Below are 11,954 nucleotides of genomic sequence, written 5' to 3' on the forward strand. Positions count from 1 at the left end.
CAGGAGCGATTCATCGCAGCTTCAAAGTGCCGTTGCAGGGTGCTTCGCGGAAGTGTCGGAAGAGCCTGTGGCCGTCTGGTCCACTGGCGGGACTGGATCCGTGAGGCGATTACCTCGAGCCTGATCTGACGATAATCCCACTGGCTTCTTGCCGGATCTGGCTCGATCCTGGCTGGATTGTGTCAAATCACGCGTAGGGCGTACTGGATCCCGAGCTTTCACGTTCACAGGGGCTGCGGTGGCCAAGAGTGTCAACGAAGTCGAGTCACCACTTTCCTCAGGAACCTGAGCCTCGGTAGCTGGAGCTGCAGCCGGACCCGGCGAATCCTCGGTACCAGCTTCAACAGGAGCAGCAGCCAGAGCAGGACGTGGAGTACCCGGTGGCGAGTCAAATAACGAACGCCAGGTCGGAATAAGTTCGGTCGAATCGAGAGACGGGTCAACGATCACGCTTCGGTACACATTCACGAAACGCGTACCACGAGGATTGAAAAGCTCCGGATTACGCTGGCACGGGAAGTACGTAGTGCTGTACGGGTGCTGATGCGGCGCATTCATCCATCCAGTACGCCATGGCTGACGAGCGTCGAGAGCCGGAACTTCGGAAAGCCAGTCAGAGGTCCGAGGTGCGAACGACGAGTTTTCAATGGGGTACCACGGCTTCGACGGCTCCAAGAGCAACTCGGGACGAATGAACGGCGCGCCAGAAGTACCAGAGGAAACCGAGTCACGACTCAACGCCATGTACTGCTCACGGTACTTGTTACGAAGACGATCGGCACGACGGTCGCGCTCACTGAAGAGCTTCTTCAACACAGCTCTCACTTCCTTCAAGCGTTCCTTGTCGTGGCCAACCTTTTTAGCTTCTTCAGCGAGACCTCGTTCAATACCAGCCAGTGGAGACGCTCCCACAATGCGAACCCGAGGTCACCTTGCTTACCGCCGTCGCCCCGAAGGTTCGCCCAGATCATCTTGAGACGGGTCTCAATCGGAGCACGCTTGGAGATGGGGACGCATAAGTTGAAGTCAACAGTGTCGAAGAGACAAGCTTGAAGAGGATAGAGCTGCCGAAGTTGCTGGTACGGGTGATCAGGATGCGAGTAATCAAAGAACGCTTGGAGACCCTCCAACGTTGTATGCACGGTCACCTCACCAGCTGGTTCGGGAAGCGTTAAGCTCAAGAGTCGCTCGAAGCACTTCTTGGCGCCTGCATCGGTAAACTCCATGTCCACATACGGAAGAACCCACGGTGGCAGGGTAAACGAAGCCGGCACCGTAGGGCGAGTACCAGACAACACTCGGTGAGGCAACGGCTCAACCGACAATGCACCACCACGACGTGCACCGAAGTGTAGGTTGCCGTAATCATGCGTCCAGGCCCAGCATCGAGAGTCCAAATAGGCGGACGAGAAGACACTGGAACAGGAGGAGAAGATGCTGGTGCCGGGGGACTTGCTGGTGGCGAAGGAGGCGGACCGGCAACGATGATTGGGGAAGTCATCATCGGCGAAGGATTTGGCCGAGGTGGGGTCGGAGGACGAGCTGGACCAAGATTGCTCCAATTTCTCTCGGAATCTTCAATATCTTCGTCATCGAGTGCGCTTGAATGATCGGTAGGTGGCGGAACATCATCGCCACCACTGGGAGCATCAGGAGAATCATCCACCGAAAGTTCGTTGTCATCCACGTCATCTCCACGATCGTCATCAGCATGTCCATCGTCATCAATCTCCATTAAAACCTCGGGCGAAGACACGCTTGGTACATCAGCCGTGGGAACTGTCGGAGCCGACTTCGAAGACACGGAAGCTAGTGGAGCAGCTTCAACAGGGGCAGACCCTGCTGTAGAAACCACTCCCGAGACTTCAACTGCCTTGGACGTCGCGGCAGACGCCGAACAGACTTGCCTTGTGGGACAGTTTGGTCCGACTCTTCACCTTCGTCACTTGAGCCAAACATGAGCCGCATTTGCTCAGCCTCGCGCAGAGCTTCTTCGGCAGCACGTATGTCGGCTGGAGAAGGCGAAATCGTTGAAGCTGGTGGCTTGGCCACATCGGGTGGACCCTGAGGCGGCGGCAAAGGCGCGTCAGGAGAATCGGGAACATCGTCGTGATCCCCAGGGGTCACATCTTTACCCGAAGGCTCTGTAGCAGTTTCTTGAGCCGAATGGACGCTACTTGGATCAGCAGTCCCCATGTCCACGTCACTCTGGTCGCCACTGAGGTCGACCACGGCGGGAGTCGAGGAAGACGCTGGTGTAGGAAGTGGCGACCATGAACTTGGAGAAGACGGTACAGACTTGGACCGAGTCTTCATATGACGTCGGGGCGACTTAGCAGGAGAACGAGGACGAGATTTCTTGCGCTTCTTCTGGGCCGCCTTCTTCCACGCCTTCGGACCGAACAGCGATCTACGAGCCGCCTTGGGAGTTGAAGTATCGTCAGGTGGCGCATCACCGAGACCGGCGGCTGCCATCGAAGTACTGGCCTTGTCCGTTGGGATTGGAGCCTTGTCTTCGTCAGAGTCGTCCGGCTCGTCGTCTGAATCCTCGTCACCTGGTCTAAGACGCTTATGGAACTTCCCATGGGCCACTTGGTGAGCGGCCTTGGCCAAAGCTGCAGGAAGGGCTTGAGGATCGTCCGAAGACGCGGTGGCAGACTGAATGCGCCGCAAAGCGACTAACGTCTCCTGATACAAGTCCAGCGCGTCCAGGTCCAGCTCACCCGCAGTCAAACCTATCACGAAGGATTGTGAACGAACGTTAGTTGCTGAACACACGGTGGAAGGAGCGACATTAAGAGCGTACCTTCAACAGCCAGACGAAGAACCTCGGGATCCATCCCTGCCAGACTCACGTGTGTACGGAGGGTACGATTCGCTTGGAGGAGGCGAGTGTTACGGTCTTGCTGGTTCTTAAGGACCTTGAGCGTGTCGTTATCAGCGTACTTGCCCTGGGCAAGCTTTACCAGAAGGAGGTGGAGCTTCCGAGTCTGCTCGGTATTCGCTCTAATAGAAGACTTGTACAACTCGCGTTCACGAGCCAGCTTCTTTTGCAAAGTGCTGATGAAAACGTCCCGAGCTTGGACCTCGCAGTGAAAACGATTCAAATCCTCTGCGTGTCGCTCCATAGTGGTTTGAACACTTGCGAGCATGGCGTCATTCTTGGCGTTCGACTCGCGGAGAATCTTGATGTTGTGGTGTAAGGCTTCAATCTCAGCGTTTGCAGCCTTGAGGAATGTCTCCGCGTTCTCACGAGCCATGATGTGGGGTGCCACCGAACGTACGGCGGCAGCCGCCTCGGACTGAGCAAGCCGCAACTGACGCTCCAAGTCGGCAACTCGTTCGGGTAATGCCGACAGCGCGTCAGGAACAGGTTGTATCGCAGCGAGGACATCATCGAAACCAACGGCAGTCTCGAGGCGACGCTGAGTGTGTATATCGCCGTGGAGAGGAGGCGCAACGCTGAGCTGCACTTGGTGACGAGCCATTGCAGTCAAGTACGGGATTATCGAGGTCATCATGTGATCGACCGATGCCTCCGTATTATCAGCCAGCATGGCGCGCAGCGAATCTTCGGTGAGTGGTGAGGGACCACCAGCTGGGGCAGGAGGAGCAGCAGGAGCCATCTCCGCGGGTTCAGCGACGACGGGGAGTGCTGTAGGAGCTACCGCAGGGAGTGAAGAGTCCGGGGCAGCGGGCGCCGGAGGGTCGGTTGATGACACTGCTGTCGGAGGAAGTGCAGCAGACTGAGGGGGCGTTCGAACCCTCGGTCTTGCCCTCCTGAGAAACAAGTCGAGTAATGCGAGGTGATGAGCAAGGTACCGATGATCAAGAGAAGGATGGGCTGACGTACCTCCAGCTGATCACGTTCGCGACGTCTACGAGGATTGAGACGCTGAAAAGCGTCGGGACACGGCTCGATTCAGACGCTTGGACATACGGTGGCGAGATGGTGAATTGAAGAATGAAGATATGTCACAACGGGCACCAGTACCGTGGCTTCCATTGCGACAGGGGCAGTTGTGGTGTAGTCATTTCTCCGTAGTTGCGGATTATCACCCGTCGACAAAGACGTGACACCGCCCAAGTTGTTCAAGAGACGAACCCTCGGTCAGGTGATGTACGGAGACGCCAAGGTGCAAGGGACTCGACGGCGTCACCTCCGAGTTTTCAACAAATATCGGATACGGCCCTATGTCACTGAATCCAGGCTGTCCTTATTATTAATAATGGACTGGCCGGGTTTGCATTCAGCCGACCATCTACGGTACGAACCCTCAGTGGCGGTTGGGATGAGTTCGCGGAAGACTCAGCGACCCTTGGAAGGCACGTTCACCGTCTGGGACAGGGCGCGGACCGTTAAAGATGCTCATGCGACGGTGCAGACGACGCTTGGCATGCAAGAAGATCCATAACGGATCATTGTTCACTTGATATTTGTATACTTGATTAGGACTTCTTATTAGGAATAGACCCGAAAGGGTAAGCTTAAATACAGAACAGAATTTCCACTCAAGCACACAGAGCGACGTCCGGCTTCAAAATAAGCGTCAGGTCAAGCTTGTTTGAGTGTGTTATGCCTGTCGGTGAACTCGAAGCTCTGTAGCGAGGGTTCATCCGGCAAGGCCAAGAGACTTTGTGTATTGGCCGATTATTATCGGGAGGTTTTACGTGACGGCTTATTGTTGCCTATTTGCACAATTGGGAGTGCTAGAATTGCCTCCCTTTTATTCTTCCTACCGAGTGTTGAACACTCGGTGATCTCGTAAAAGGCTTACCCGTGCCTGGTACCCTTCCGCTGTTGGGACCACGAGGATTCAAAACACCTGCTAGCTTTGCTCGTGCTAGTAGCGTGTTCTTATTTTACTGGTTGGCCTATATAAGTAGTTTACAAGGTCCAGTTTGTCCCGGTACAAGGGCAGAACTGGGGTCTTCAGGTCCGCCCGAACGATCGTTTACTATCCTAGTAGACGTATTGTTGTGGGAGCGTCCTAACTACATTTGTAGCTAGAGTTCACGTGGGAATTCCAACACCACAAGATCATGTTAAACCCTGGTCATGTCTACCATAACATGTGAACACTAAGGATACTGTGTGCGGTGTTGTTTTGGAACGTAACATAAGTAGATCACAGTATACATGTACTATATGTTGATTTACTTTAACTAGAAGCTCTAAGCACACCGCAGCGCAGCGTAGGTGGTCAACCCTCTCTACACCAACCAACGATGCCCTAGCGTCCGCAAAGCGGGCGCCCAGAGCGCTAGTCCTAAACTATCAATACTAGCACGGTGTCCGTCCGTCCGTCACACGAAACGCTCAGATTTTTGAGCTTTCCCATTGGCTGCCGAGAGTAGCAAAGGCGGCTCTGATTGGTTAAAGTAGGATTATGTAGCTTACATAAATAACTTCATGTGGTTCACTACAAGGCTATCCATTATCCGAAGGCGGCATCGTTTTAATACTATATACTATTTTAAAAATGCATGCAAATTGAGGGCTTGCTTCCAATGTTGCAAGGCGCTTAGCGGACACGTGGGAATGCGTGTTTCCGAGGACATACTATTAATATAATTAATACTCTGTACTCAGTAGTTTCTGTGAGTAACAATGACTGAAACATAACTACAATTGTTTTGTTGTAAAAAAAGTAACATTAATAAGTTATCTGAGTGGGTTTCTATGAGGTACTGCTACATCGTTACAAGTACAGCAGTAGCCGGTCGTAAGGACTGATCGTAAGAACAACGCTGTGCTAATAAACGTTGTCGCTTGAGCCACAAAGATAGATAGTTTAAAATTAAACAAAATGAACTTATACATGTATGTGCTGATGACAATTGCTACTGTAAGCGAATTGAGCTTGACCATTGTTTTCTAAGCGTTTTTAGACAGCAAAATTCTGATACTACTTAATAGGCGGACGTGTTGCCGACGAGGGCGTAGGATAAGGTCTTTCATGGAGCGGTAAGACAACAACACAGCATGAGAGGTGTAAATTATGGTTGGTTAAGTAGACCCCATGAAGAAACACTAACAAACTTAGAGCCTAATTGACGCTTAACCATCCTGGAATCATCGTTAAAGTAATAAATAAAAAAATATCGCCGTCAACAGCAACAGCAACAACGCGTCTTTCGACGCATTATCCAAGTGCTTTAATCAAAGCTAGTACAAATTGGAGTGTCTAATGACTAATTCTGAATCAGCACAAAACGAATAATAAATGCATTAAATATGCAACAACTTAATTTTTTTTAGCTTTCATTGAGGTTGGTATGAAAAGTAATCAACCTTTAGTAACTTACACGCTCAAGCTGGCAGTGCAAGCGGGTAATTAGTGCAAGCTGGACAGGCCATTACTATCTCTTGCGCTGATGTGAGCTAAGTTTCATAGCGGCTCAGAAACGGCCCGTGACATCGAGCACGACGGTAAACCTAACGTATTGTGTGGCGTTTGTAGAAATGTTTTTTGAAGTGCAGGTGGTTTTGGGTGGAAGATGAAGATACAGTGATAGCCAACAATAATAAAGAGATTGTATCAAGATTATTAGAAAACATGTTTTTAATCGGGTAAGTATGATGCTGGAAGCTCAGTCTTTTCTATAAATAATTGCACGGCTTACTAATAAAATTATTTCGTGTGTGGTAATCGATTGTGGCGACTGGTGAGAGCACGGCGCAGAGGAACAGCGACGAGAAGAGTCGTGTGGCGAGGAGCGAAGCGGAGGAAGGTGGCGAGAGTCCAGCGATGAGGACTTTAAGGTAAGGCGCAGGAGGCTACTGATGTGCCTCGAAGAAGGTAAATTGAAAAGTGAAATTGAAATGGTTAGTTGTTTGTCGGCTACGAGGAAGTGCTTGTTAGCTTTCCCTTGGTATCCTATGTAAGTATATGCATTTCACTTTACTAGATTCTAAGTAGTCCTTGAGTCGAATCTTGAAGTAGCGTAGCGTAGAAGTGAACCGCGGTTCATTTGAACCGGTGAGAATCTCCATAGTGGATTCAAATGAAAAAGAATGACTGTCATTGATGTTCCATGTTTGGCAATACTCGTCCAAACATGGCGAATGCCTTCCGGTCAGACGTGTGTCTGCCTGGCTGCTCATTGGCAACTTAAGAAGACAGCTGGCAGTCGGCAAATACAAGTAGGAAGAAAATTGAAGAAGGTAGGTGGCATTGATACCAACGTCGTGGCCATCGCTGGCTGTGACGTTGGTGCGTCGTTACATCTATCGTATACCCAAATTTATTTAATTAATAAACTTGATTTAGGCACATAGGCTCTTTATTTTTGGAATAATTGTCCCGCCTCAGCGTAGCAGACGCGGACAGACATAAACAAGTACAACTAAACCCAAACTACCGCCGTGTAGCGGCGGCGCCCGGCTAGTATGTAGGTATACCAGAATCTGGCCATTAGTCGCCCGGACTGGGGCGTATGGTTACCAAATATCATATGATATTTTGATATTAATAGTCCTATTTTTAATATTAAATATTAAAAGTAGCTCACTTTTTCAAAATAACATTCAAATTTAATATTAACGCAGAGATTTGATAAATATTAGATACTAGATGATATTTTATTATATTTTGCCTCTTAAGTACGTTCCTTGCTGAGTCAGGTCAGGTTCTAAAACAGCAGTAGTGATGACAGGCTCTAAAACTGACGAGCATTTGTTATACATGTAGTATTTCACTGTGACACAGACAAAGCCGATCGGGAGGTAAAACCGCGATAAATTGAAATCAATGTGTTTGTTCCCGATCGACATCTGTTAGGACTTGAGAAAGCTGTACATGCCGTAGATTATTTTATATTTTGATATTTTATGCGGTTCACGAAAAGATACGTCCTCCGCCTCCGGTACTGTATCTCCCGATGTAAGTACACGTAGTATTGTACGTGTTCTGCTCAAGGTGGTAATTATTTTAGATTACGCGCTTCACAAGCGTTTTTTCTGTGAGAATGACTTCTTATTTAAATATAATAAAAACTCGCTTCACAATCGTCATTTTAGTTTGGGCATTGCCAATACAATAATAGTGCGCTCAACTGACCCGAAGGGGCGAGCCCAACGTCGAGCTTTCCAGCGAGCCGAGCGTTGCACTCTCCAGGCGAGAGAATTTGTTTAATGCAGGAGCGCAGCGATTGCCTTTGCGACGCGCCAGCGGAGCGAATTCTAATGATCGAAATGACATCCGTCCTCTGGACTGGAGCAGTAACTCTTGGATTAAATATTGCTGTCGATTCCCAGTTGGGCACTACAACGAGTGACTTTTCCTATATGTATAGACATTAAGCGTTGATTTAAGGAGTGTTGGGCTCCGTGCGATAATCCTCGATAAGTTACTGGTGCAGGTATTAATTGTTGGAAGGTCAGGACACAGATTTAGAAAGGGAAGAGGGCGACAAGAGGTTGGTTGTGCTGAATGGGGCAAAATTCCGGGTGAGGGAGTATATTGGTACTTTGGTAGATACTGCAGTGGCTCACAACATCGTATTTCATCACGTGAGCAATTTAAATTTTGTTATTAATAGTACAGTACCAGCTTGCACATCCGATTTGCTGCATGATGCGGAAGATGGGGTCGCACAATATAGAATTGATGGAATACAGTTTCGCCGCAACTTGCAGATCCACCTATGCTGGACGCCATTTCTCATTTATCGCTCTAGATCGTACGAGAAACAAGCCCAAGCCTAGCTGCCGATTCCGTCACTCATGTATCTCCGTTTCGTGCTACTGACGATTGTCGCCACTCTTCTAGCAACATGTTGTAGTGAGGCTCGCTCGCTTCGGCAAGGGGCCTCCACGAAAACGACCGGTTTGGCCTCCGAACATGATCCAGAGTCGGAGGAGAGGGTTTTTAGAGTCCGCAACTTCGAATCTGGAGTTATCACAATAGCTGAAAGCGCACCTGTCAAAACGTCAAAGTGGGATAAAGTCCTCAGCATGTTGGCCAAGAAAATTCTTCCGGGTGCGAGCGACTACAAATTGGTGGACAACAACGGTCGGTGGAAGGAGCATTACTTTTGAGTTTCGTCAGTCTTTAGAATGGCGGTGTTCATGCATGTACATGTACTCAAAAAATTGATCAACAGCTCCTTATCGACAACACGCCGATGTTAAGTTCTAGAGAGCACTGTCCTAACATTTTTTAATCCTCTTATCTTGTCATTGACGACGATGATTTTGATGCAATTCAAAACCCTTGGAATAAAGAGAATCTGTTTATTCGAAGTCAAAGGCGAAGCAATTTTGATAGTCGGCAGCCTCGCACAATACTGTTCTAATGATCAAGGCAACGGCCGTAAGCCACCTTCGAGCAGCAACGGGGCACGTTTTGGCTGAAACTATGCCTTTAATCTTGGTCGGATGTGCTATGGACATAGGCTCTGAGCCAATTCGACATTATGCGTTTGGACCAGTGGGATCACAAGATTTACATATGGCTGTGGCTCTATGCGAAGAAGATAACCACTACCCAGCTCACAGACGAAAGTCCAGACAGGCTGTTAACAAGATTCATAAATATTTCTTCAACGCCGAGTACTAAGCTGTACGCGATGACAACCTTCACGGCCTAAGGCTTAGCGGCAATCGAGCCAAAACCTACACAGCCTCTGTAAGAGGTAAGCTCAAGAAAAAAACGAGAAGGTGGAGAACATCCGGCTGTGCTATTGGTCGATTCGCGTCGTAAAGATTCTGAAGCGAATTTCGTTCGAGCACGATTGAGGCAATCCATCAAGAAGCACCGACGAGATCAAAGCTATTTGCAGAAAGCTCAGGTGCGACTGTAAGCAATTCTACCAAACGGGCTGGCTTTGAGCTATCGTATTAGCATGTCTACATCTCGTAGACTCACTCGACCTACAGGTTACGCTAAGAAATCTACCAGTTCGAAAGCCACCGGGCAACCTCGGAAAGAGGCAATGTGCCTGGATCGTGACAGATCTCGAAAGTCGCAGTATACGACGGGCTCGCTGATCAAGCATTTGGTGGATAAGCCCGCTAGCGCCATTAATCGGAGCATTCTGATCATTGAACTTACAACTAATGACGATGGAGAAGAAACAGAGCTCATACACGCTGAAAAAATTAAGCCCCTTCACGCGAGGCGGTAAGCGATACTGGAACATCGAATACGAGGATGCCAGCAGTTTGGGGTTGAAGAACTGGCAAGAGCGATTAGCTACTCGTACCAGATGGGACACAACATTGTACCTACTAGAAGCACACTAAGGTGGAGATTAGCAGCTGCATGTATAATCCATAATCCGTCTAGAAGCTACTTAAAGAAAAACTGTATGATCACCCCAAAATACAGAAAACCCTTGCAGGGAAACACTCATACAATTAAGCCCCTCGACGTAATGTACATTCAATCCACCGACATAAAAAAGCCAACATGTCATAGAAAGAATCTGAAATGACAAAAAAAGCCAAAAATGTCTTTAAAAATTGCCCCCAACTACGACTAGAATAATTCGAGCACTTGGTTGTGTCTATTTTCTTCGCGTTCCGTTACAACGTTCACGCTAATTAGTCGTACCCTGACAAATTGTGGTGTACAGATCGAAGCCCTTTATACTGAGAATTCAGCTGTCCATTACCAGTCTAATTTTTAAACCGAGCATACTGGAACAAAGAGCTCGATGTGATCTGCTCAAAGCCGGTCTTTTTCTTTATATTTGATCATTTTTGTAGAATATCCCGGATTTGTGATGTCACTAAAGTGCAAATTCACGACTGATTGCGATCTACGACTAATTAGCGTGAACGGTGTATACCTCTGAGGGCAGGTGCTAAATGAAACCAGCCTATATGCTAAGCTAAACCCCGTTGTCATTGAAGATCCTTTCACGTTGCAGGAGCTGATGACATTTCTCGGGATTTTATGCTAAATGGAGATCATCGACTAAGGCGAAGACGCTAATTACTGGGGATAGCAGGTGAGGGAGATAACCTATCTGGTGGAGGCTACAGTTTAGGTTAGCCTCAGTGGTGCATCTCAGGTGGTTCAAACTACTCAGGCAAGTGTTTTGCTCCCGTTACATGGTGGGGGCAAAGGGCTCCAGTAACGACGCAGCCTCAAAACGTTTAGGCTGATCATGAGTATTACTGAGACAACTGGTCTAAAGAACACCGATGTTGGACGCGATACGGCTCTAAAAGAAGCTAGCGTGGTGTGTCACTTGAAGTTGGGAGGCCACTCATTTCTTACAACCCTATGCAGGCTGCAGATACCAATAGGCTACATTGCAGTCTATGGGTATTTATCACTTCCGGTCATACATGATATGCTGTACGTAGCACTCAACTATCGATTACGTTGCCAAAGTGATGTGTTACTCGCCTCGGTGGCATTACCACCACCAGATCATCCCTCCCCAAGGTTCTTTCAAAAAGATGTGAAACTTGGTGTTGAAGTCCTCTAGACCCGTTGAAACCACAAACAACGTCCTACATCTGGTGACCCGCTGACCGGTGAAGAAGTCTGTTTCCACTACTGTCATGCATGAGCACGTTGTCGAGAATAGCACACCGGTCACATCCTTCGTTCGTTCGACTTTTAAAACCCTGTGTTCGTGTGCGAGGACTACCGACCGACTGCATCCTTTCTTGAGCAGGCTCCTTTCAACTGCGACACATGCTGGGGGAATTGGTCAAACAACCAGCTCTTTGCTTGTTGATAGTATTGCGTGACAGGGTACCGAGCTAGAAGCTGGCCCTTACGGTCTTCCTGGAAATGCCAAATTTACCCACCACAGCTCCCAGAACCAGCGCGGCTGCACCGCGACTCATAAACGTCTCCAAGTACATACATATCATGTATTCTTCCTTTTGGAGCGTTAGAAACGAGCGTGCCACGCTCTCTCGAGCCGCTTCGTGTTGGCTGATGCAAGGACTTTCAGGATAACGTCGAGTCGGAGGTGTCGGTGCTGTC

General features: G+C 48.8%; 1 protein-coding gene across 1 annotated transcript; it reads left to right on the forward strand.

Moving 5' to 3' along the window:
• Nucleotides 1-8,728: 8,728 nt before the first annotated feature.
• On the forward strand, nucleotides 8,729-9,043 carry PITG_09510 (secreted RxLR effector peptide protein, putative; the record flags this gene model as incomplete). The annotated part of the gene is made up of 1 exon (XM_002903108.1): nucleotides 8,729-9,043. The coding sequence occupies one exon, from the start codon at nucleotides 8,729-8,731 to the stop codon at nucleotides 9,041-9,043; it is 315 nt and encodes a 104-aa protein (XP_002903154.1).
• Nucleotides 9,044-11,954: the final 2,911 nt, after the last annotated feature.

This window comes from Phytophthora infestans, genomic scaffold (assembly GCF_000142945.1).
Source record: "Phytophthora infestans T30-4 supercont1.15 genomic scaffold, whole genome shotgun sequence".
Lineage (NCBI taxonomy): Eukaryota > Oomycota > Peronosporomycetes > Peronosporales > Peronosporaceae > Phytophthora > Phytophthora infestans.